Source organism: Hyla sarda, chromosome 9 (genome assembly GCF_029499605.1).
Source record: "Hyla sarda isolate aHylSar1 chromosome 9, aHylSar1.hap1, whole genome shotgun sequence".
NCBI classification, from domain to species: Eukaryota; Metazoa; Chordata; class Amphibia; order Anura; family Hylidae; genus Hyla; species Hyla sarda.
Genome location: NC_079197.1, coordinates 170,260,703 through 170,288,052, shown reverse-complemented (window position 1 = coordinate 170,288,052; position 27,350 = coordinate 170,260,703). Strand labels below are relative to the sequence as shown.

Here is a 27,350-nt window from a genome sequence, read left to right as displayed (position 1 = left end):
TGCAGATATCCTCATAAAAAATATAAAAAGAAAGATAAGCCTGTAATGTACATTAATGGCCACCAGATGTCAGGGTTTATTGCAAGATATTGATATAAAATAAAGATAAGCCTGAAATGTACAATAATGACCACCAGATGTCAGTGTTTCCTGCAGGATCTTGATATAAAATAAAGAGAAGCCTGTAGTGTACACTAATGACCACCAGATGTCAGTGTTACCAACAGGATTCTGATATAAAATAAAGATAAGCCTGTAATATACACAAATGACCACAAGATGTCAGTATTACCTGCACGATATTCATGTAAAATAAAGATAAGCCTGTAATGTACACTAATGACCACCTGATGTCAGTGTTACCTGCAGGATTCTATTATAAAATAAGATAAGCCTGTAATGTACATTAATGACCACCAGATGTCAGTGTTTCCTGCAGGATCTTTATATAAAATAAAGATAAGCCTGTAATGTACACTAATGACCACCAGAGGTCAGTGTTACCAACAGGATTCTGATATAAAATAAAGTTAAGCCTGTAATGTACACTAATGACCACCAGAGGTCAGTGTTACCAACAGTATTCTGATATAAAATAAAGATAAGCCTGTAATGTACATTAATGGCCACAAGATGTCAGTGTTTCCTGCAGGATCTTTATATAAAATAAAGATAAGCCTGTAATGTACACTAATGACCACCTGATGTCAGTGTTACCTGCAGGATTCTATTATAAAATAAGATAAGCCTGTAATGTACATTAATGACCACCAGATGTCAGTGTTTCCTGCAGGATCTTTATATAAAATAAAGATAAGCCTGTAATGTACACTAATGACCACCAGAGGTCAGTGTTACCAACAGTATTCTGATATAAAATAAAGATAAGCCTGTAATGTACATTAATGGCCACAAGATGTCAGTGTTTCCTGCAGGATCTTTATATAAAATAAAGATAAGCCTGTAATGTACACTAATGACCACCAGATGTCACTATTACCAACAGGATTCTGATATAAAATGAAGATAAGCCTGTAATGTACACTAATGACCACCAGAGGCCAGTGTTACCTGCAGGATCCCATTATGAAATAAAGATAAGGCTGTAATGTACACTAATGACCACCAGATGTCAGTGTTACATGAAGAATCCTCATAAATATAATGACAAGTATGTAATATACACTAATAACCACCAGATTTCAGAAAAAACAACAACACATATGTGACGTCGCTGCATGCGTAAATGTCCAAACTATTAACCCCTTAAGTACTCAGCCCATTTTCACCTTAAGGACTCAGACAATTTTCGTTTTTGCACTTTTGATTTTTCCACCTCTCCTTCTAAAAATCATACCGCTTTCAATTTTGCACCTACAGACCCATATAAGGGCTTGTATTTTGCATCACCAGTTGTACTTTGTAATGACATCATTTATTTTATAACATAATCTGCGGCGGAACAAAAAAGACCTTATTTGTGGGGTGAAATAAAAAAAACGTGATTTTGTACATTTTTAGGGCTTCCGTTTTTACGCAGTGCACTTTTTGGTAAAAATGGCACCTTATCTTTATTCTGTAGGTCCATACGGTCACAATAATATTCAATTTATGTAGGTTTTATTTTAAAAAAAAACTTAAAAAAATTATAATTACATGCACCAAAATTAGTATGTTTAAAATTGTCCTCTTCTGACCCCTATAACTTTTTTATTTTTCCATTAACGGGGCGGTATGAGGCTCATTTTTTGCGCCGTGGTCTGTAGTTTTTATCTGTATCATTTTTGTTCTGATGGGACTTTCGATCGCTTTTCATTATCTTTTTTATGGTATGTGAAGTGACCAAAAATGCATAATTTTGGTCTTTGGTATTTTTCTACGTGTATGGCATTTACCGTGCCGTTTAGCTAACCTTATATTTTAATATTTCGGACATTTACGCACACGGCGGTACCACTTATGATTATTTACATTTTTTATTACATTATTTTATTTAAAAAAATAGTAAATGGGTGATTCAAATTTTCATTAGTGAAGGGGCTTAAAAAGTGTAAAAAAAAGTTAATAAATGTGAATAAGCCCCTTCTATTCACATTTATTAACTTTTTTTTACACTTTAAAAAAAATTTTTTAGCCCCCCATAGGCGGCTATACCATGCAATCTTTTGATTGCATATACTGTTTAATGCTATGCCATAGCATAGCATTGATCACTTTTATCAGCGCTCTGCTGCTCCAGCCTGCTGAAGCTTCCTGGATGAGCAGACCGATCGGACGGTGAGGAGGCAGGTAAGGGCCCTCCCGCCATCCTCTCAGCTGATCTGGACATCGCATCTAAAGAGTTAATGCCGGTCATCGGCCCGATCGGTGATGCCCGGCATTAACCCTTGGTCCTGGCTGCTGATAGCAGTCGGGACCCACCGGGTTTAACGCATGCTCAGCCCGTGAGCGTGTTTTAAACGCCACTAATGGGACCAGGGCGTACATGTACACCCTGCGTCTGCAACAGGTTAACATATAATGTTGACGAATCCGCACGGTCAATGGCGTAAATGTAATAAAATAACAAAGTGCAGAATTAGTGATTTTTGGTCACTTCATATACCCGAAATAAGTTAATGAAAAGTGATCAAAAAGTCCCATCAAAACAAAAATGGTACCGATAAAAACTACAGATCACAAAGTAAATCTATTCCCCGCGGTCATGCCACGGGAGATCAGATCAGCCACTAGAACCGCTGCATTGCCCCAGTTGCCATAATCAATATTGATCAGGGCATCTGAGGGGTTAATGGCGGACATCAGTGTGATCCCTGATGTCTGCCATTACTGGTGGGTCCCTAGATGCTGATATCAGTTCCTGCCCTTACTTCATAGCTGCGACTGGTGCGCTAACTCACTGGCACCCAGGGATCCCCTAGAGCAGTGGTCTCCAACTTGCGGACCTCCAGATGTTGCAAAACTACAACTTCCAGCATGCCCGGACAGCCAACGGCTGTCCGGGCATGCTGGGAGTTGTAGTTTTGCAACATCTGGAGGTCTGCAGGTTGAAGACCACTGCTCTAGAGGATAATGTACATATTTATTTTATATCAGGATTCTGCAGGTAACACTGACATCTGGTGGTCATTAGTTTACATTACAGGCTTATCTTTATTTTATATCAGGATTCTGCATGTAACACTGACATCTGGTGGTCATTAGTGTACATTACAGGCTTATATCCAACTCCTGTATGTAACTTCTCTGATAAGTCTCCTCCTCTGCCAAGCAGAGACGAATCTGCACCTTTAGAGGCACCTACTTAAAGGGGTACTCCGGTGAAAACCTTTTTTCTTTTAAATCAACTGGTGGCAGAAAGTTAAACATATTTGTAAATTACTTCTATTAAAAAATCTTAATCCTTCCTGTACTTATTAGCTGCTGAATACTACAGAGGAATTTATTTTCTTTTTGGAATGCTCTCTGATGACATCACGAGCACAGTTCTCTCTGCTGACGTTATTATAATAATGCTTTATTTATTGTTGTCCTTAGTGGGATTTGAACCCAAGTCCCCAGCTCTGCAAGGCAGCAGTGCTAACCACTGAGCCACCATGCTGCCCTTAGCATACATCTGCTATGCATGGTTAATAAAATGGACAGAAATGTCAGCAGAGAGCACTGTGTTCGTGATGTCATCAGTGTTCCAAAAAGAAAGGAATTTCCTCTGTAGCATTTAGCAGCTAATAAGTACTGGAAGGATTAAGATTTTTTTAATAGAAGTAATTTAAAAATATGTTTAACTTTCTGCCACCAGTTGATTTAAAAGAAAAAAGGTTTTCACCGGAGTACCCCTTTAATGGGGTTCTTCTCCAAAGGATAGGGGATAAGATGTCTGATCACAGGGTCCCACCGCTGGGACCCCCCGCAATCTCTGTGCAGCACCCGGCTTTCTAAACAGTATGTTTAGAACTCTGGGTTTACGGGCTGGAGACGTGATGTCACTCTCCATTCATGTCTATGGGAGGGGAGCGTGATGGCCATCATACCCCCTACCATAGACGTAAATGGAGGGGGCGTGGCATGATCTCATGAGGGGGCGTGGTGCGACGTCACGTCTTCGGACGCTAAATCCCAGCTTTCCAAACATCCTGTTTGGAATGCTGGATGCTGCACAGAGATTGCGGGGGGTCCCAGGTCCCCAACCTTTCCCAATACAAAAATGACATTTCCCTAATTTTGTCTTCCCAGATGTTGGAGATAGCGGGGCTCAGATGGGGGCCGGGCAGAAGCAACGCATCGCCTTAGCTCGAGCTCTGGCCCGGAAACCCAAGTTACTTATTCTGGATGAAGCTTCCAGTTGTCTGGATGTGGAGACGGAGCACGAGGTGCGGTCCTCATTACATGTGATCTGTATACAAAACGGAAAAAAAGCGGATATACTAAAAGGCAGTGCACACCTATCCGCTACAACAATATTCTGTATAAAATATTAATCTTTATTAACAAATAATATACAAAAATACATGGATGCAAAAAAACTCAAAGTACAATTAAAAACAATTAAAATTGCTCTAACCAGAGAAACCTCCTACAAAAGCTCAAGGGGAGGATAAAACCACCTACAAGAGGGCACATGTATATAAATGGTGGGTACATAATACTGCTCAGTCCGTCCACAACCTCATGTGTAAATGTGGCAAAAAACATCAAGGCGAAGTAATGCTGCCCTATACTCTATACACAGGCGGACTGGCTATCCTACAGAGCATAAATATAACAATGAAGGTAAAACATAACATAATATGTGCAGTGCAGGATACAGAGAGGAATAGACGGATACAGGTATGAACAGGTCACAACATTGTCCCCCACAGGGCCCCCCACACGTTCCGTCACTGTTAGGAAACCTCCTCAGGGCTGTTATACTGTGTAATGTGATTCTATATACTAGGTCATTTATTTTTTGCCACATATTTGGTTTACACATGAGGTTTGGGCTCTGGGCAGACTGAGCAGTATTATGTACCCACCATTTATATACATGGGCCCTCTTGTGGGTGGTTTTATCCTTCCCTCATGTTTTTGTAGGAGGTTTCTCTGGTTAGAGCAATTTTTATTGTAATGTTTCTTCTTGTTTCCATGTATTTTTGTATATTATTTGTTAATAAAGATTAATATTTTATACAGAATTTTGTTGTTACTGATAGGTGGGCACTGTACTTTAGTATATCCGCTTTTTTCTCCTTTTGTTTTGTGATCTGCCTGTGATCTGTGACTTTCCCATATTGTCCTTTGCCCGTTACATGACATCATGTGACCTGTGACTTTCCCATATTATCCTCTGCCCATTACATGACATCATGTGATCTGTGACTTTCCCATATTGTCCTCCGCCCGTTACATAACATCATGTGATCTCTGACCTTCCCATATTGTTCTCTGCCTGTTACATAACATCATGTGATCTCTGACTTTCCCATATTGTCCTCCGCCTGTTACATAACATCATGTGGTCTGTGACTTTCCCATATTGTCCTTTGCCCATTACATGACATCATGTGGTCTGTGACTTTCCCATATTGTCCTTTGCCCGTTACATGACATCATGTGATCTGTGACTTTCCCATATTGCCATCCGCCCGTTACATGAGATCATCTGTGGCTTTCCTTGTTTCTTCCCCAGATCCAGCAGTCGGTCCAGAGTATTCCAGGCCTCTCTGTTCTCATCATCGCTCATAGGCTTCGTACTGTGCAGAGCGCAGATCAGATCCTAGTCCTAGAGGGAGGTCGGGTGGTGGAGCGCGGAAATCACGATGAGCTCAAACAGAGGAAAGGAACCTACTATAAACTCCTGCAGAATGGGGACTGAGATGAAATTCACCTGTATATGGGAATAATGGAGCACACGATACGACATAAACAGATGACGTACCTTATGTTTTACAAAAAAAATGGGAAGCATGACATTTTATGCTCAGAAGTATTTTTTTTCAGACTTTTAATCTAAAAGCCCTATTTGAGTTTTTTTTTTTTTTTTTTTTTAACCAAAATCACCATCAGCACTTCTATCTCTAGCGCTTCAGCCCTTCCCCTTGTATGTCCCCAGGACTGGACTTATCTAGAGGTGACCCTAAAAGACGGACATTAAATGAGCAATTAAATGTAGATATTATGTATTGTTAATGTATATATTGTATATAGAGATAAGCGAACTTATAGTAAATTCGATTTGTCACGAATAGAGGTGAGTGAACTTACAGTAAATTCGATTCGTCACGAACTTCTCGGCTCGGCAGTTGATGACTTTTCCTGCATAAAATAGTTCAGCCTTTAGGTGCTCCGGTGGGCTGGAAAAGATGGATACATTCCTAGGAAAGAGTCTCCTAGGACTGTATCCACCTTTTCCAGCCCACGGGAGCACCGGAAAGCTGAACTCATTTATGCAGGAAAAGTCATCAACTGCCGAGCCGAGAAGTTCGTGACGAATCAAATTTACTGTAAGTTCACTCATCTCTAGTCACGAACTTCTCGGCTCGGCAGTTGATGACTTATCCTGCATAAATTAGTTCAGCTTTCAGGTGCTCCGGTGGCTGGAGACTCTTTCCTAGGACTGTAACCACCTTTCCCAGCCCACCGGAGCACCTGAAAGCTGAACTCATTTATGCAGGATAAGTCATCAACTGCCGAGCCGAGAAGTTCATGACTAGAGATGAGCGAACTTACAGTAAATTCGATTCGTCACGAACTTCTCGGCTCGGCAGTTGATGACTTTTCCTGCATAAATTAGTTCAGTTTTCCAGTGCTCCCGTGGGCTGGAAAAGGTGGATACAGTCCTAGGAGACTCTTTCTTAAGAATGTATCCACCTTTTCCAGCCCACCGAAGCACCTGAAGGCTGAACTAATTTATGCAGGATAAGACATCAACTGCCGAGCCGAGAAGTTCGCTCATCTCTAATTGTATACAGTGGGGGGAGTGCTGTATGGTACCTCTGTGAAGCCACAAATAGGAAAGTGTTACACACGAATATCCTACTATTTTTTTTTTTTACTATAATAATTTTGTAGGTGTCAGAAAAACAGACTAGGACGACTTTGCATAGTTTACTAGCTGCACAATATTTAGTAATAGCCGTACTGTGTTTTGAATATGGTGCATACTACACAGTAGCTCAGTGTTTCCCAACCAGGGTGCCTCCAGCTGTTGCAAAACTGGAGGCAACAGCTGGAGGCACCCTGGTTGGGAAACACTGAAGTAGCTACACACTGGCATACAGCTTGTAGGCAGTGGTGTCACTACGGTTGGTAGCAGCCGCTTGGGGATGTCACTTGGGTGCGGTCCCAACACCCTCCCCCCCCCCCCCCCCCCCCCCAGTAACATCACTGCGTCCCAGTGTCTCTGCTGCTTGATGTAATGCACTATAATCAAGGCATTGTCTTTACCTTTATACAGTATTCTCTTCTTGAACGGTAAAAAGAGTGGGACATTAGTATCTAAGTGAAATAAAAAAATAATCTAAAAAAGGCAGTGTGCCTCATAGGGTAATAGCATACGGAATAATGAAGCCACGTATCTCCACTACATGGAGGAGTTGTGTATGACAACAATTATGAAGGTATATAGGAACAACTTGTGTACTATAGGTAGTAACAAGGGCCTTCAATATCCTACCAATAGGCAGGAGAAAAAAAATAGGTGAGTTAAACTATTTATTTACATCCGACTTAACGCATTTTGGATGGTAGACAGTGCGCCTTCCTCAGGTGAACTAGGATATACACAAAAGAACTACAAATAGGTATAAGTATTTATACAACCAAATGTAGATCCCCTTTGAGGATGTTCCATTATGATGTAGCCCTCCATTTTTATGTTTTTGGGTGTAGAACGAAAACCTAAAAGGAAGATGGTGACAAAACTGGTCCTATAATTCACTATGGAACCATTTGTGATGTCAGTCGCCTCAAAAACATTGCATGCAATGACTGAACATCCGCTACGGACACCGGAGTGTTGTACTAAGGCAGACTACAAATGGCCAGAAACAACTGCTAGGTAAACCCTTAAAGGGGTACTCCAGTGGAAAACTTTTTATTTTTTATTTTAAATCAACTGGTGCCAGAAAGTTTTGTAAATTACTTCTATTTAAAAATCTTCATCCTTCCAGTACTTATTAGCAGCTGTATACTACAGAGGAAATTCTTTTCTTTTTTTTTATTTCTTTTCTGTCTGACCACAGTGCTCTCTGCTGACACCTCTGTTCATGTCAGGAACTGTACAGCAGCAGATAGGTTTGCTTTAATCTGTTTAACTTTCTGGCACCAGTTGATTTAAAAAAAAAAATTGTTTTCCACCGGAGTACCCCTTTAAATAAAGAAAAACACACATTCCCATGTCTCATTCCTAAATTATATTTAAAAGAAATAAAATAAAAACAGTATATCTTATGCAACATGAAAAACAGGTGTTTGCGTTCTTCCACTATACAGTCAATGTTCTGCTTAGTGTTTTTATGTGCATTGCACATTATGTAACAAAATAAAACATTATTATTATTTTTTTTAAATAGTTATTTATATTAGTTGTTTGTTGAGCAGAGGAGTCATTTTTCATTTGTATGGTGTATAAATGTAAAAACCTTTCTAGCTTCTTGAAGCGAACCTATTAGTAAAATAAAATTGTATTGTATTTAAAATTTGTATGTAATTTTATTTTATTAAATCTGGATAGTTCCAAAAATATATCTTTTTTTTTAGAAACTAGAGCAGTGTTTTCAAAGTGTGCCTCCAGCTGTTGCAAAACTACAACTCCCAGCATGCCCGGACAGCCGTTGTTTCCCTACATTTTGCACTTTTACACCTGCACTGATCTGTGGGGTTTTCCTCAGCCCAAATCCACCACATTTTCTGTGGAAACCATAGTAAACATTTGGGGATTTTTCGGCGACCACGTCCCTTTTCCCGCCAGCCACGCCCCTTTTCCTGGTTTTCACAGTAAAATGGAGAGTTGGTCGGGTTTTCTTTTATTTTTCTGGTGCAAAACCCAACAAAACCGTCCGGGTTTACCATAGTAAATCAAGGTCCTGGATTTTTAGCAGGATTGGTCTCCCATCTAACGTGTATGTAGTCTCCCAATTATAGTCTGCCCAATAGATGATGTCAGGGGAGAGAACGATTAGGCATGATGCACATTCAGGATAGCAGAGCATTCATGTGTGCGAGGAATGGACAGGAAAACATTTAGACTGAACACAGCTATCGAAAATGGCCACCTCTAAAGTTCCAGATTGTATCAAAAATAATGTTTTACAAAGCAAATTTAGATAATTATTTACAGAATAAAGGGGTATTCCGGGATTTTTTTTTTATTTGACTATGCTACAGCGGCTGTAAAGTTAGTGTAGTTCATAATATAGTGTCTGTACCTGTGTGTGATGGTTTTCTCACAATTCTTATGTGACCTTTGCCAAACACAGCATACAAAGGTAGGTTTTCCCAGGTTGCAATGTGGCCCGAGACATGTCTGTGCTTCAGTGGGTGGAGCGACCACTGGGTGGGAAATGGGGGATCATTCTCCAGAGGGCTGCAGGGAATTGTCCAAGGTGTACTTCAATGGCTGGGAGGAAGAAAGGTGACCTCACACTTACAAACAAGGGATGCTGGGACTTGTAGTTGGAAGGAGGGAAGTCCTACAGGAAATAGCCATTTCACAAAATGAAGTCTGCAGCGGTATGGTGAACTCACAACATAGCCATTGAACCCCAGGATAAGTGCAGATCCTTCCTAAGCATGTCCATTACTGTATGGGAGGTATGTTTCAAAATCACCTTATGGTGGAGAACCCAAGGGGTTCTCCACCATAAGGTGATTTTAGTACGTACCTGGCAGGCAGTAATGGACATGCTTAGGAAGGATCTGCGCTTGTCTTTTAGGTCTAAATGGCTATATTGTGAGATTACCATAAGCTTTTTGTGAACTGGTATTTCCTGTTTGAGTTTTCTTCTTTTGCCTACAAAACCCATAATTCCATTTTCCTCCCTCCCACACATCAGCCACCCCACCCACTAAAACATAAATGAGCTGCATCCATTCAAAAGACCTGTGGTTTTCAATCAGGGTGCCTACAGCTGTTGCATTAGTTGCAGATTGATCTCTCTCCCACCAAGCGATCCCTCCACCCACTGAAGCAGACAGGCTCCCTGTCATCAGCTGACTAGTGATGTTATGTCTCGGCCACATAGCAACCTTGGAAAAATCTGAGACAACAGTCATTTTGTATGCTGGTAAAAATAAATATTGGGGTGAAAATCACAGAAGAATTGTGAGAAAACCGTCACACACAGGTACAGACACTATATTATGTACTGCACTAACTTTACAGCCCCTGTAGCATAGTCAAATAAAAAATAATTCCCGGAATACCCCTTTAAGCTGTACTTTTATTTCACACAATATATTTATATTAACACTGCGTTTTATGTTTCCAGTGGAACAAAATCCATTTTTTAATTTGTAAAAACTGCTCCAAAGAAAAAACTTTTTTTTATTTCCATGGCTTCAAAATTTGGAAAAACTTTACATCTCTAGGTACACATCCGATTTAACCAACTTTGCTCAGTAGAAAAACCTTTTTAATAACATTGGCCTTTGGAATCTGCAACTTTAACCTCGAGGACTGTTCAGACACTGCAACCGAGTGATTCAAGGCTCCGCAGACGATATGACACATGAAAAGCGATTCCTTTGTTACTTACAATAATTTCTCATAAAACATCTACAGAAGACTGTATGTACCTTGTTGGCTTCCTTTTTGTCGTTCTTATTAGTTTTTACATTTTTTTTTGTATTATGTACAGACATCCGTAGCAGCTTTGCGATGTAAGAACGTGTAGTTCAAGTATTACAGCAGTAATGTAATGTTATTTTAAAACAAAGCCCCAATTTAAAAGAAACTTTATAAAAAGGGCAGGTGAACACCTTGGTTTGTTAAAAGTGTTTGACACCATTTTAAAAAGTAATAAAAGTATAAAAAGTAAACGCATATTTTTAGTTCCAATTTTGTTGTTCAGCAAAGCATAAAAAAAAAAAATCACAAACAAAAAACAAACACAATGTGAACAAGGCCTATTGATTACATTACCGAAATGCATAGAAAGCTATTGGGTAATGTAACGTTACTACCAGAAACGCTTTAAAAGGAGAAATGAACCTACAAAATTTCTGTGTACATTTCCTGGCAAACATTACAGGGAGCAGTATCTTCCAACCAGGGTGCCTCCAGCTGTTGCAAAACTACAACTCCCAGGATGCCCGGACAACTTTTGGCTGTTGTTTTGCAACAGCTGGAGGCACACTGTGGAACCCTTTCTCGGCTGTCCGCAGCAGATTTTCCACAGAGGAATTTACGCTGCGGAAAATACGCTGCAAGCCCCATTGAAGTCAGTAGGGACTGCGGCGGATTTTCTGCAGCGTAAATTCCGCGGCGAAAAATCTGCTACGGACAGCCGAGAAGAGCCCGCCCACTTTCAAATACGCAGCGGACAACCCGCAAGAACAAATAGCGTGTGAACGCACCTTTAGGGTAAGTTCACACTACGGAATTCCGCGTTGTGAACTCAACATTAGTACGAATGGGTCTCCGCGAGACCCGTTCACACTGCGGAATTTCAGCGGCGGATAATTCCGCTGCTGAAATTGTTTCGCGCAAAGAAAGAACATGTTCATTCTTTGCACAGATTCCGCGAGAACTACATAGCCGTCAATGGTGGCGGCTCAGTGCCCCGCGGCCCTAGCGCCGAAGTATTTTCAGCAGCGGCCGCCAGAGGGCATCTCTGCAGTATGAACGCACCCTTATACCGGTGTTTCCCAACCAGCGTGTCTCCAGCTGTTGCAAACAACCCCTGGCATGCCAGGGTGTAGTTTTCTAAGAGCTGGAGGCACAAGTAGAACCCTTTATACTCTCTATGCCATTGTTTACCAACCAGCATGCCTCCAGCTGTTGCAAAACTACAACTCCCAGCATGCTCGGACAGCCGAAGGCTGTCCGGGCATGCTGAGAGTTGTAGTTTTGCAACAGCTGGAGGCACACTGTAGAAGTCTTTATACTCTTCATGCCAGTGTTTCCCAACCATAGTGCCTCCAGCTATTGCATGCACACCTTTGGTTGTAGTTTTGCAACAGCTGGAGGCACGGTGGTTGGGAAACATGCTCCTTGCAATGTTCACATGGTAACTTACCTAAAATTTTGACAAGACATGAGCAGGGAAGATGAAATTCCCGCAGCCCTGTAGCATTGCCATCAGTTTTCTGATACCATTATGGCTACTATCAATATCGTAACTCTTAGGCAGTGATCCCCCCCCAAGTCTGAGGCTTTCCAGCTGTTGCAAAACTACAACTCCCAGCATGCCCTAGTCCCAGTTTCACAACTGGAGCGCCACAGATTGAAGACCACTGCTTACAGTGAACTTCCTTCTCTACATACATCAAATATACAGTATAAAAAAAAAAACAAATTCATTAGAATTAACACTAATTTACAGATTAACTACAGGGTATACCAGCGGTCACGCCAAAAGTGTTATAAAATGATGTACGTGGGTAAAGAACTTTCATTGTTTGGCACACACTGTACAATTTGCTGGTTTAGGCTTCCTCTATGGGTTTCCTTGTGCCGGTTCAGGTCCGACTGATGGGTAAAACATTTCCCGCACTCGGCGCAGTCAAATGGCTTTTCGCCAGTGTGAGTTTTTACGTGACGATTGAGGGCCGACGTCTGCCGAAAACACCTGCCGCATTCGGGACAGGGAAACGGCCGCTCCCCGGTGTGAACCCTGATGTGGCGGACGAGGCAGCCATTGTAAAGGAAGCCTTTCCCGCAATGGGGACAGACGTGTGGCCGCACCATCTTATGGGCTCGTACGTGTCGGTCGCATGAGGCCTTAGAACTAAATAATTTTTCGCACTCGCTGCACGGGAAGAGCACTTCGCCGGCGTGGAGCCGCATGTGCATCTCGAAATAGACTTGCTTATTGAAACCCTTGCCGCATTCCGGGCACTTCATCGATTTATCCCTCATGTGCGTGTGGAGGTGTCTATCCAGACTGGACTTGGTGTAATAGGTTTTCCCGCAGTCAGGACAGATCCAGGACGATCCTACCTTGTGGGTTTTCATGTGCACTTCCAGATCGGACAGTGTGGTGAAGCACTGGGAACACTGGGGGCACACCTGGATCTTCTCTTCCATCTCATCCATCATATCATCTTCTATGGTTATTTCATCAGAGAGATGAGCCCCAAACTTAGAGCCCATAGACCCCTGCCTGTTGTGAAGTACCTGCGACGACGCGTTTTGGAAACTTTGCTGAGGTGCAGACGTGTTCACCAGAATATTAACCCCAGGTTTCTTCTCATTCTTTATAGCGTTGCCCCCAGACTTGTGTTCTAGGACATACGAGGATCTGTTGGGGGGTTCTTCCTTAGGTTGGTTTTGGTTGCCAACTTTCATGCTCTTCACATACCAGACATTAACAGGTCCATTCTGACCATTCTGATTTTGAGCACTTTTGGAGTCTACGGGGGCGATGACATCATGGACTAACCAGTCTGCAACAGAAAATGATAAAGAAGTGTAAACAAATATAAATCACTTTATATTAACAGACACCTTTAAAGGGGTACTCCGCTGCTCAGAGTTCGGAACAAACTGTTCCGAACGCTGGAGCCGGGAGCTCCTGACGTCATAACCCCGCCCCCTCATGACATCACGCCCCACCCCCTCAATGCAAGTCTATGGGAGGGGGCGTGACGAATGTCACGCCCCCTCCCATAGACTTGTATTGAGGGGGCGGAACGGCATGAGGGGGCGGCATGAGGGAGCTCCCGACTCCAGCGTTCGGAACAGTTTGTACCAAACGCTGAGCAGCGGAGTTCCCCTTTAAGAAATAAGACGTGACTATGTGCCAAATCCGATTAGAGTAGATTGTTGAATTCCAGGAAGGCATCGGTCACCATTGTAGTGATCTGTATGAATGGGGACGTGAGCAAACATATAACGTGCAACCATTAAACCTTGTTATAGATCTGTGCGGCCCAGGGTGGAGGAGGAGCATACATTATAATCGGCCAAATTCGGCAAATCTAGATTTCGGTAAGGGTAATGTCACCACATTGGTGCCGAGTCGTCCCGATGCGTCTCCCATGACGACCACAGCCAGGGCGGCATCCGGATTGACGAGCTCTCTCCCTGTGGGCATAGCGCATGTAACTGCAGCTGCGCCGGAGGATTCATTCAACACAAATGCCGAGCACTATCCTATCTTGCTAAATATGCAATTACTATCGCTACCAATGGTTTTAAAGGAGTTATCCAGGGAAAAAACGTATTTTTATATATCAACTGGCTCCAGAAAGTTTAATAAATTTGTAAATTACTTCTATTAAAAAAAATCTTAATCCTTTCAGTAATTATTAGCTGCTGAAGTTGAGCTGTTCTTTTCTGTCTAAGTGCTCACTGATGACACCTGTCTCGAGAACCGCCCAGTTTAGAAGCAAATCCCCATAGCAAACCTCTTCTACTCTGTGCAGTTCCCGAGACAAGCAGGGATGTCAGCAGAGAGCACTGTTGCCAGACAGAAAAGAACAACTCAACTTCAGCAGCTGATAATTATTGGAAGGATTAAGATTTTTTTTTAATAGAAGTAATTTACAAATCTGTTTAACTTTCTGCAGCCAGAAATTTTTTACTGGAATACCCCTTTAATGTTCATACTATTCAGAATTTCCACCCTTTCAAGTCTGCTCACTATTATTCTAATTATACTATGTGAATTTATTTGTTTAAACACTATATGGCAATTATGGATGTTTCCGACCTGAATGTCATCCCTCTGTGAATACGCTTTTTCAATATACTTAAACCCCTTAACGACCACGGACGTGAATGTACGTCCTGGCTTGGCGGTATTTCGCGCACCAGGATGTACATTTACATCCTGTGTATGACCGCGAGCATCGGAGCGGTGCTCGCATCATACACGGCAGGTTCTGGCTGCTATCAGCAGCCGGGGACCTGCTGGTAATGGCCGACATCCGCAATCGCACGGATGTCCGCCATTAACCTCTCAGATGCCGTGATCTGTACAGATCAGGGCATCTGCGGCAATGCGCACGTTAAAATACACGATCGGAACGCCCACAGCGCTGCCGCGGCGATCCAATCATCAGTAATGGTGGACGGAGGTCCCCTCAACTGCCTCCGTCTGTCCCCCGGCGTCTTCTGCTCTGGTCTGAGATCGAGCAGACCATAGCAGAAGATCACCGAAAATACTGATCAGCGCTATGTCCTATACATAGCACTGAACAGTATTAGCAATAAAATGATTGCTATAGATAGTCCTTTATAGGGACATAAAAAGTGTAAAAAAAAAAAAAAAAAAAAGTAGAAAAATGTAAAAAGAAAAAGATAAAAAAAAATTGAAAAATCCCCTCCCCCAATTGTCAGTTTTTCCCACTTTACCCACAAAAAAGTGTAATTTTTCTTTTACTAAACATATTTGGTATCGCCGCGTGCGTAAACATCTGATCTATCAAAACATAATGTTAATGATACCGTACGGTGAACTGCGTAAATATATATATAAAAAAAAAATTTTAAAGCTGCTTTTTTGTCTCATTTGTCTCATATTTATTACATTTATAAAAAATTGTCTAAAAGTTTTATATATGCAAATGTGGTATCAATAAAAAGTACAGATGACGGCACAAAAAATGAGCCCTCATACCGCCCTATATACGGAAAAATGAAAAAGTTATAGGTGGTCAAAATAGGGCGATTTTAGATTACTGATTTTGTACAAAAGGTTTTAGATTTTTTTTTTATTGGTACAAAAATATAAAAGTCTCTCGTCATGGGTATCATTTTAATCGTATTGACCCACAGAATAAAGAACACGTCATTTCTACCGTAAAGTGTACAGTGTGAAAACAAAACCCTCCAAAATGTGCAAAATTGTAGTTTTCATTTAAATTTCCTCCCTAAAAAAATATTTTTTGGGGTTCGCCGTACATTTTATGGAAAAATGAGAGTTTTCATTACAATGTACAATTGGTAATGCAAAAAAAAAGCCCTTATATTGGTCTGTAGATGGAAATATAAAAGAGTTATGGATTTTAGAAGGCGAGGAGGAAAAAACGAAAACACAAAAATAAAATTGGCCTTGTCCTTAAGGTGAAAATGGGCTTGGTCCTTAAGGGGTTAAGGCTCTGCATCAGTACAGCATCCCAGACCTGACGAGGGGCCCCCTCGCGAAACACTTTGTAAATTGCATATGTTTTTATTGTTTCTCTATCCATAAACCTTATCTGGATTTACACCTGCTGTCCTCCATGCTTCTATGGTATGACAGCTCCTCTGAGGCTCCAGATCGCGATCCTAACAAGTGAGTGGACTACTCAGAACTTCACTCCACATATCCTAATGTCACCACATGGCATATTTGATGCTGAAATTTTTGCAACTGAAAATTCCAGAAAAAGTTCCAGTCCTCTGTCTAGGGTTGTTTCTGCAGCATGATAATGGATTTCAGCACCAACAATACAGATTAAGGGTGCGTTCACACGAGCGTATTTGTCAGCGGATCCGCAGCTGCGCATTCGCTGACAATGCCCCTAAAGTGCTGCCCTCTTTGTGCCTGCTAATGGTGGCAATCCGCCGCTACCAGCATACACCATGTGAAGTGCGAGTCGCAGTGTATCCGCACATCCTGCACATCGCGGCTGGAGCCCCCGGCTCCCTGAGCTACACAGAGAGCGGCCGCGATGTGTGCGAGTACACTGCAGGGTAACTCGCACATCGCAGTGTGTCTGCTGGTAGCGACTGATTGCCGCTATTAGCAGGCACAGAGAGGGCAGCACTTTAGGGGCCTTGTCAGCGGATCCGCAGCTGCAGATCCGCTGACAAATACGCCCGTGTGAACGCACCGTAAAGGGGTATTCCAGGAAAATACTGACATCTCTGCTTGTCTCAGGAACTGCACAGAGTAGAAGAGGTTTGCTATGGGGATTTGCTTCTACTCTGGACAGTTCCCGAGACACGCGTCATCAGAGAGCACTTAGACAGAAAAGAACAACTCAACTTCATCAGCTCATAAGCACTGGAAGTATTAAGATTTTTTTAATAGAAGTAATTTACAAATCTGTTTAACTTTCTGGAGCCAGTTGATATATAAAAAAAGTTTTTTTTCCTGGATAACCCCTTTAATAGGACAGTTGCAGACATTTTGGCAAAAAAAAAAACCTCAAGATAGGGGGTCAGGATAAGCGGACGGGATAGAGGGAAGAATTATTAGAATGAGAGAGCCATTGTTGTTTTTTCTATCTTTCAAGATTTAGGTAGAAGAACGGCAACTTTAAGTAATTAGCTAGAAAAGCAAATAGAATTAAAAGGGGTTATCTAAAGCGCATTGGGGGTCTGACCACTGGCATCTCAAAACCTTAGGTCATTTGTCCCCCAATAAATGGCGGGCAGCATTGAACTCTGCAATGTATGTAAGCCCCATAGAGAAGAAATGGAATGCTGAGCACGTTCCCCATTCATTCAGCTGTACGTGGCCTTTATTCTCGGGTTCAGCGGCTGGATCCAGACCGATCAGATAGTTCTTCCTTATCCTGGTGCCAGTCCCGTCGCTAAAGGACAGGCAAACCAAACAATTGCTTGGGGCCCCCAAATTCCTTGAAACGTCCCTGCCTGGTGCTCGGTGATACTGTCTGATCTCCAGAGAACCCTCTAAGGCTGAACATCTCTGCCACGTCTCTGACCAGCACGTGGTATGTTTTACCAGTCTGTGTCAGCTACTCCTTTTATAATGAGAACAAGGAAAAGCGTAGGGTAAAAACAACCACATACGGTGAGAAAACGTAATAAGATAATCGCTCACCCTGGGGAGTTGTGTAAACTCATACACAACAATGGTAATAGTATAATGTGATGGTCAATCGTCTGCTGCCCTCCGGCTGGTGCGGTGAGAGTATAATCTGAACAGACGTCAAGTGGTACAGCCGGCTCAGCGTGGCGCTGACGAGACCAGATGGACATGGTATAAAAGGATAAAACGTAGTTTAAAGGGGTACTCCGGTGGAAAACTTTATTTATTTATTTATTTTTTAAATCAACTGGTGCCAGAAAGTTAAACAGATTTGTAAATTACTTCTATTAAAAAATCTTAATCCTTCCAGTACTTATTACTGGCTGTATACTACAGAGGAAATTCTTTTCTTTTGCGATTTCTTTTCTGTCACGACCACAGTGCTCTCTGCTGACACCTCTGTCCGTGTCAGGAACTGTCCAGAGCAGGAGAAAATCCCCATAGCAAACCTATCCTGCTCTGGACAGTTCCTAAAATGGACAGAGGTGTCAGCAGAGAGCACTGTGGTGGTGACAGAAAAGAAATCCCAAAAGAAAAGAATTTCCTCTGTAGTATACCGCTACTAATAAGTACTGGAAAGATTAAGAATTTTCTATAGAAGTAATTTACAAATCTGTTTAACTTTCTGGCACCAGTTGATTAAAAAAAAACAAAAAAAAGTTTTCCACTGGAGTATCCCTTTAAAGGGGTTGTGCGCTGCCCTGCCTTTCGGAGCTCCGCTCGCAGCGTCCGGAAGTTCATTACTCCAAACGCTGTGTGTGGGCTTCCGTGTTCGCGGCCACCCCCTCGTGACGTTACGCCCAGCCCCTTGTGATGCCACAGCCGGCCCCTCAACGAAAGTCTATGGGAAGGGGGCGCGACCTCTGTCACGCCCCTTTCCCATAGACTTTGGTTACGGGGGCGGGCGTGACGTCACGAGGGGCCGGACGTGACGTCACGAGGGGGTGGCCGCGAACACGGAAGCCCACACACAGCGTTTGGAGTAATGAACTTCCGGACGCTGCAAGCGGAGCTCCGAAAGGCAGGGCAGCGCACAACCCCTTTAATGACCAAGATGCAACGCGTTTCGCTGCGCATGAGCAGCGAAACGCGTTGCATCTTGGTCATTAAACTACGTTTTATCCTTTATACCGTGTCCATCTGGTCTCGTCAGCGCCACGCTGAGCCAGCTGTACCACTTGAAGTCCATTCTGAATATATATCTATATCTATCTATATATATTAGGGATCGACCGATATCGTTTTTTTAGGGCCGATACCGATAATCGGTGGAGGTTAGGGCCGATAGCCGATAACTTATACCGATATTCCGGTATAAGTTATCGGCTATTTATCCCCCCACGACACCGCTGCAGATCATTGATTTAAAGCGGGCACTTTAAATTAATGCACTGCAGTTGCTTTTGCGGTGCCATAGGCCGCCGCCACCACCCGCTTCTCTCCCCCTACGTGTCAGGGTGGTCCGGGCCATCCATCCTTCCTGTAGTGTCCGGCGGCATTTCGGGTGGAGGGTGAACCGGTCCGGGCTGTCCTTCTTCTCCGGGGGTCCTCTTCTCCACTCCGGGCAGGCTCCGGCCTAGTAACGCAGCATAGACGCCGCTGCGCAGTGACGCCCGTGCGCAGCGACGCACCTGACGCCACGGCGTAGCGGCGTCTTTGCAGCGTACTAGGCCGGAGCCTGCCCGGAGTGGAGAAGATGACCCCCGGAGAAGGACAGCCTGGACCGGTTCACCGGTCGGTGTCTGTCTGTCTGTCTTTTATAATGATAATATACGCCAGTGCCCTGGTTTGTGATCTTCTGGAAAGAGAATCCATCATTTGTAACATGTAAGTAAGTGTTTGTTAAAGGCGTCTCTTGCAGTTGCCCCGATCAGGTGGCATGTTCAGTATTTCCATTACAATTACGTGCACCCACAGACCGGCAGAGTTTTCATCACCTTTATGAGCCACATGTTTATTTTCATAACATTCCTCGTCTTCTTCATCGTCAACATCATCATCGTCATCATCAATATTGACTATAATAGTTGGCTCTGAAGACTCTGATCCTGTAATAGAAAACATTAAAGATATATAAAGGTTATGCACATGCAAAACTATGCCATGCTCCGGAACCCCCACTAGAGATGAGCGAACTTACAGTAAATTCGATTCGTCACGAACTTCTCTACTCGGCAGTTGATGGCTTTTCCTGCATAAATTAGTTCAGCTTTCCGGTGCTCCGCTGGGCTGGAAAAGGTGGATACATTCCTAGGAAAGAGTCTCCTAGGACTGTATCCACCTTTTCCAGTCCACCGTAGCACCGGAAAGCTGAACTAATTTATGCAGGAAAAGTCATCAACTGCCGAGCTGAGAAGTTCGTGACGAATCGCATTTACTGTAAGTTCGCTCATCTCTAACCCCCACCTGAAAACAGAAAATAAAAGGGATAAAAGAACCTAACACAGGCCCTAACTTTAAAACAAAAAAGAAGACCAGGTCTGGAGAGCTCCAGACCTGTGTCTTGCCTCCTATGACACGAAGCTAAAAACTGATTCGTTCAGGGTCAGTAGGCGGGGTATATCCTGCCAGGAGGGGCCGACTGTTTTTGTATGCCTAGTGTCAGCGCCTCCTAGTGGCAAGAGCATATATACCCCACGGTTCAGTGTCCCCCAATGGTTTCCGACTGAGAAAAAAATATTTAATTACTTTTGTATACCTATTCAAAAATGGCATTTCTCTATATTTTCACTTTTCCTTGTAAAGTATCATGCAGGGTCTGTGAACTGAAAGCATTTATCCTCTGGGTGACTACATATGAATACACACGGCCAAGGGACCACTATTTATTTTTACTATACAAACAAATGCCTCTATGCCAAGCAGACTTTTTCTATTCCTCTTCTACTAAGAATAGGCCTCCATCTGAGGAATGGGCCATTTGGCTCCGAAACGCGTTATGCTTCTTTAAGTACATTTTAAAGGGGTACTCCAGTGGAAAACTTTTTTTTTTTTTTTTAAATGAACTGGTGCCAGAAAGTTAAACAGATTTGTAAATTACTTCTATTAAAAAAAATCTTAATCCTTCCAGTACTTATTAGCTGCTGAATACTATAGAGGATATTCTTTTCTTTTTGGAACACAGTGCTCTCTGCTGACATCACGAGCACAGTGCTCTCTGCTGAAATCTCTGTCCATTTTAAGAACTGTCCAGAGAAGGAGAAAATCCCCATAACAAACATATGCTGCTCTGGACAGTTCCTAAAATGGACAGAGATGTCAGCAGAGAGAACTGTGCTCGTGATGTCAGCAGAGAGCTCTGTGTTCCAAAAAGAAAAGAATTTCCTTTGTAGTATTCAGCAGCTAATAAGTACTGGAAGGATTAAGATTTTTTAATAGAAGTAATTTACAAATCTGTTTAACTTTCTGGCACCAGTTGATTTAAAATAAAAAAAAGTTTTCCACCGGAGTACCCCTTTAATCAATAAATCTTGAAGACCAAACATCACGGAATGTCCAAGTCCAATATTCATGGAGTGTCTGCACCAGAATTCCAAGGCCTTTTGTCTGTTCTTTTTGTGCTGTGTATTCAGGGGAAACTAGTTCAATGTACAAATAAAAATTATTCCATTATGTATCATTGTTACTTAGGGCTCATTCAGGCTACAAAATCTCCACCTGGAGATATTCCGGATGGAGATTCCGTCTAGAGATAGCACCAGCAGAACAAATCGGAAATAGGACCAAACATACATGTGGTGTCTTGGAGGAGTCTGGGTTCTGAAGTTTCCGCTGTGGAAACTGCAGAAATTCTGTAGTGTGTTTAGTGCAGCACAATCCCAAGAGGAGGCTGCTGCACCATATTTTCCAAGTGGGTTTCTGCTTAGAAAATAAGTAGTGTGAATATGCCCTAAAAGTAACAAATACAATTCCAGCTTTATGTTTTACAGCAATTCACTAAAATATTTCTTCTACTTATCTTGACTGAGAGGAATATTTTAAAACTGGCATTTGGCCAAGAGATGAACACTTTCTGAGCTTTGAGTCTTAACTAGTTTAGGATCCGTTTTATAAAGGTCACCACAGGATCGCGAATACATTTCACGTGATTTAATCCCACTGAGGCTAGCTTCATACTGCTAGGGCCACACGTACATTGCTGTCCCCTCAGACGTCAATGTATTCCAGGCATATTCTGCCAAAAGAATGACCAAGATCATTCTTTAGGTGTTGGAATTTCGGCAGCCGAAATGCTACAATGTACACCGTGCAGCGGAATCCTATTGACAGCAATGGGACTCTTTCTTAGCAGAAATTCTGTAGTGTGAACTCATCTTACGGATCGGCTTACTCACTAATCTATGATGCAGTAAAATAAAGACTATATTAACATTAATAACTTGTAGTAAGGTAAAGCAGATGTCCATCTTTAACAAACCTTGTGAAACGGTCTTCCTCTGCGTCAAAGTATTCATGGTAGGTTTAGTTTCTTGCTTTATTGGTGAAGTATTATCAGGAATCACATAAACATCTGAAGAAAAAACCCAAAGTGAATGCGCAATTAAAGAATGTATATAAATAAAATAAGAAAAACATTTCGTTTACATCCAAAAGACGTCATTATTAAAAGTGAAGATTTAAAGCAAAAGTTCTGTGCGATACATGTCAGGGCGGACTAGTAGTCATAGACCAGTGTGTCTCAACAAGTGACTCCAGCTGTTGCAAACCTACAATTCCAAGCTTGCTGGGAGTTGTAGTTAGGCAACAGCTGGAGAGTCACAGGTTGGGGAACACTGTAATAGAGACATACATAGCCGTTTCCCGATGGAGAAAACCAGATGTGCATCTCGGACAAACCTTGGCTGTTTGGTGAAGGATCCATTTCAGTTTTAATATTTTGTTTTGTTGGAGAATTGTCAGGAATCATCACATAAACACCTGTGGAGACAAAGTATATATGTTATATAAAGATTAAAAAATAAAAATAAATATATAACAAATGAATGAATACATGGTACATTACATTGCACTGCTATAGACTACTAAAATACTTTATGTTTAAACCCAAACAAATTAATTATTGAAAGTGAATTTTTAAAGCATCTGTTCATGTGACAGTCTCTCTATATATATATATATATATATATATATATATATATATATATATATATATATCAGGGAAGACTGATAGTCATGCCATACACTCACTGCCCACTTTATTAGGTACACCCACTCATTCACCAGCATCAGAAGTGGAGGATTTAAAGGGGTACTCCGCTGATCAGCATTTAGAACAAACTGTTCCAAACGCTGGAGCCGGGAGCTTGTGATGTCATAGCCCCACCCCCTCATGGTGTCACACCCCGCCCCCTCAATGCAAGTCTATGGGAGGGGGCGTGACTGCCGTCACGCCCCCTCCCATAGACATGCATTGAGAGGGCGGGGTGTGACACCATGAGGGGGCGGGGCTATGATATCACGCGCTCCCGGCACCGGTTCCAAATGCTGAGTAGTGGAGTACCCCTTTAAGTGACTGAACAGAAGCAGAGGGGTTACAGTAGAAGGAGACCACACTGGGTGCCAGTCCTGTCATCTAATAGGAGTAAACTAATGGTGTAATGAAGATACAGGGTGTGTAATGAAGGGGCCACCTGTATCTAGATGGTAGACAAGGAGACTGTGGGAGCTGCTTGCACTTGTTGGTGGATCAAACAATCATTTCTACTGGTGTCTGTCAGGTCTGTCAAGAGCCTGTTCTTCATGTGTGTCCTCATGTAACCACTGCTCCCAACACTTCTGCTTCTCAGTCCAATGATGTGCCTCCTCTCAAAGTCTGTAAAGCGGCCACTTTGTCTTTGAGTGCATTATAGAGGATGTCTAGCAGTCATTTATCTCTTACCCAGAGGTACACTTCCAAAAAGTAGCCTCTGAGTGCCTTTTTATAGGGCATCAGAAATAGCAACTCTTGTGGCAAAACCCAGTGTCAAATCAGACCACATCTGTAATCATTTACATACCTGCAATCCGTCACTTCTATCTGGGAGGAGATCTGTAGTGCTCCGAACTTATCCCCTATCCGAAGGATAGGGTATAAAAGTTATAGATCACGGGGGTCCGAGCGCTGGGGCCCCCGCGATCTATAACTTATTCCCTATGCTTCGGATAGGGAATAAGTTCAGAGCACTAAAGATCTCCTTTAACTGTATTATTTAAATGATCACTGCACTTTCCACAAACTTTTCAGAATAAGCTGTCACGTGTGTGTATATAAAAAGTAGGACTATTTCCAGCCCGTTTGTGTATAGCATTTTTTCTTTACCATCTTTCTGCTCTAAAGATTTCAGCTGTTCCAGAGCTCGTGGGTGTAGACTATCTGCTATGATGTCCCACACATACACTGCACACACAGAAGAGGAGCTGCTGCTGACCTATATCTCTATAGCACAACCTGAGAAGCAGGATGGAGGACATTATAGAACAGTACTAAGTATGAAGCAATGGCCTGAGGTATAACACTCACTACAAGCTGCTGAAGCCATCACTCTCTCCCCAATGCCTCACTCTTATATGGATGATTTACAAATAAGACAAACATTTGACGTCATTTACTATGGTAAATAAACTATAAAAATGCTCCAGAATTCTGGCACAACAAAGCTGTCTTACATGTCGTGCACCGCACTTTAGTACGGGATGCAACCTGAGTTATGACAAAATCGGAAAATAAACATAACTAAACAGTGGACAGAATGAGACACAAGACAAGAAATACAAATATTGTCATACGAAATAATGCAAAGCTGTCAGTACATAGGAGGTTAGTATAAGGATAAGGTATAGCGAAGATCGGGGCCATAGGAGGAAGACATTCAGGGGGACCAAAGATGTTCAAAACATTCCACCACGTCATCCCTCATGGCATTGAGTTTCTCAGGAAGCATAAATAGAATGAACACGGTCAACAACTCTATCTGGTAAACAAAGCACAACTTCGAAGGTAGCGGGAATTTGCATGGCGCTGACCAGAACAGACACAATCCAGGTGCGATAGCATTTATCAACAGAGACTTTAATCGGAGGGGTGGCACCTGGATTGTGTCTGTTCCGGTCAGCGCCACGCAAGTTCCAGCTACCTTCGAAGTTGTGCTTTGTTTCACAAATTTCTACCAGGAAGGCTGCAGACGGGAACCCTAATATCGCTGTTATTTATGTGCTGTCAATTGTTGTGTATGTCGGTACACAACCGGAGTGGGTAAGCGACCACCTGTATCCCATCCGACCTCCTTTTATCCCAGCACGTATGATCCTCCACATGGAGCGCCTTTGTTTCTTGTTTTAACAACTCTATCTGGGGATTTCCAATTCCCCGCCACATGAATTCTAGCTGCCATAAGAACAAATTGAGCTCAGTGGAAGAGCCTATGAGGCATACGGGCTCCTACTAAGGAGACAAAACATGGGTTGGAGGAGGCATGGGAATCCAGTAACCTCTCACAGTATAGACACCACAGAGGACCACAACGTCCTAACCAGTGGACAGGACCACCACATATGATGCATAGATCCAAGGTGGCTGCAATCTCGGAAACATAATGGCGAGGAGGATGGAAAAATCCTATGCAATCGGGTAGGGACATAATAGGCCCAGTGGAGGATTTAGAGAGACGTCTCAGTAAGGGAGACCTGCCAACTACCCCGAATAAGGGATTCACAACAGGAATGCCATACAGGGAGGGGCAACGTGGTATGAAAACCTGCTTCCCAACGTAACATAAACGGCAATTTAACATCAGGAGGGGGGGGGGGGGGGGGCATTCAGCTGGCTATAAATGACAGAGAGCAGACCCTTCCGGGTAGGAGAATGCCTCTAGGTTTATTTTGATAAGAAAGTAAACCAGATGCACATCTTTAACAAACCTTCTGAAAACGTCTTTATGTGCGGCAAAGGATCCATTTCTGGATTAGTTTCTCGCTTTATCGCTGAAGTATCACGAATCACATAAACATCTGTGGATCACAAAAAAAAGAAGGAGAAGAAAGAAACGTTAATGCACAATAAAAATAATAATAGAATAAGAAAAACAATGTTTGATCTGGCTGCAATTCCTCTTTAAAGGAGATCTCCAGTGCTGAAAAACTTATCCCCCTATCTAAAGGATAGGGGATAAGTTTCTGATCGTGGGGGGTCCGACCGCTGGGGCCCCTCACGATCTCCTGTAGGGGCCCCCGGCAGCCCGTAGGAAGGGGGCATGTTGACCATCACTCGAAGCGGCGGCAGACACACCCACTCAATACAACCCCAATGGCAGAGCCGGAGCGCTGCCTTCGGCAATCTCCGGCTCTGCCATAGAGTTGTATTGAGGGGGCATGTCGGCCGCCGCTTTGTGTGGTGGTCAACACATGCTCTCCGGCCAGCGAGCTGGGGCCCCGTACAGGAGATCGCGTGGGTCCCTGTGGTCGGACACACCGGGATCAGCGCCAAGAGAGTGGCGCTGTTTCTGGAAGAAAGCAAATGTGTTTATGCTAATTCTGGAGAGCACCTTCAATCCAGATGACTTATCCTTTCATAAGTTAAGAGATGGCGATTATTTGGCATCCAGCCAAAGTATTTACCAAACATTGCCTCTCCAGCCGTTGCAAAACTACAAATCCCAGCATGCCCAGATAGCCTTTAGCTGTGACCAATGCCCTAATGCAGAGTTTCTCAACCAGAGTGCCACCAGCTGGTGCAAAACTACAACTCCCAGCAAGCACGGAGAGCCTTTGGCTGTAAGGGCATGCAAGGAGTTGTAGTTTTGCAACAGCTGGAGGCACCCTGTTTAGAAAACACTGTGGTATAGAATGATGATGATCTCAAGACAAACATTTATTTTACTAAAAAGAAGTACGTCTTTAACAAACCTTGTGGAAAGGTCTTTCTTTGCCGTAACGGATCCATCTCAGGGTCAGGTTCTTGCTTTATTGTTGGAGTATCAGGAATGACATAAACATCTGTGGATCCCAAAAAGAAAGTATATGCACAAATTATAAACTGGTCAAAAATATATTATTAGACATAATCTTTACACCACAAAAAAGCCAATTTCGATAGTAAAATAACATATGATGGCTACTCTTAAGTCAGTGTTCCCAAACGTGTGGCTCTCCAGCTGTTGCAAAACTACAACTCGCATCATACCCTGACTGCCTTCGGCTGTCAGGGCATGATGGGAGTTGCAGTTTTGCAACAGAGATATTTAAAGGGGTACTCCACTGGAAAACATTTTCTTTTAAATCAACTGGTGCCAGAAAGTTAAACAGATGTGCAAAGTACTTCTATAAAAAAAAATCCCAATCCTTCCAGTACTGATCAGCTGCTGTATAATACACAAGATGTTCTTTTCTTTTTGAATTTCCTTTCAGCCCGATCAGAGTGCTCTCTGCTGACACCTCTGTCCTCATCAGGAACTGTCCAGAGCAGGAGAG

At 42.7% G+C, this 27,350-nt stretch overlaps 2 protein-coding genes across 7 annotated transcripts in view; one reads left to right on the top strand and one right to left on the bottom strand.

Annotated features, from left to right (window-relative positions):
- TAP2 (transporter 2, ATP binding cassette subfamily B member) overlaps nucleotides 1–6,022 on the top strand; it is a 61,617-nt gene extending 55,595 nt beyond the window's left edge. For all 4 annotated transcript variants that reach the window (XM_056538490.1, XM_056538491.1, XM_056538489.1 and 1 more), the window contains 2 exons: nucleotides 4,234–4,370; nucleotides 5,669–6,022. In XM_056538490.1, coding sequence (XP_056394465.1) covers nucleotides 4,234–4,370; nucleotides 5,669–5,854 — 323 coding nt within the window. In that variant the 3' untranslated portion in view covers nucleotides 5,855–6,022. The remainder of the gene's footprint in view (nucleotides 1–4,233; nucleotides 4,371–5,668) is intronic.
- A 4,337-nt stretch (nucleotides 6,023–10,359) lies between these two features.
- Nucleotides 10,360–27,350, bottom strand: part of LOC130290493 (zinc finger protein 358-like) — a 30,442-nt gene continuing 13,451 nt past the window's right edge. For all 3 annotated transcript variants that reach the window (XM_056538200.1, XM_056538201.1, XM_056538202.1), the window contains exons 5-10: nucleotides 26,787–26,876; nucleotides 25,803–25,892; nucleotides 22,743–22,823; nucleotides 22,324–22,416; nucleotides 19,844–19,954; nucleotides 10,360–13,587 (exon numbers count right to left, since the gene is read on the bottom strand). In XM_056538200.1, the coding sequence (XP_056394175.1) occupies nucleotides 12,563–13,587; nucleotides 19,844–19,954; nucleotides 22,324–22,416; nucleotides 22,743–22,823; nucleotides 25,803–25,892; nucleotides 26,787–26,876 (1,490 nt within the window). In that variant the 3' untranslated portion in view covers nucleotides 10,360–12,562. The remainder of the gene's footprint in view (nucleotides 13,588–19,843; nucleotides 19,955–22,323; nucleotides 22,417–22,742; nucleotides 22,824–25,802; nucleotides 25,893–26,786; nucleotides 26,877–27,350) is intronic.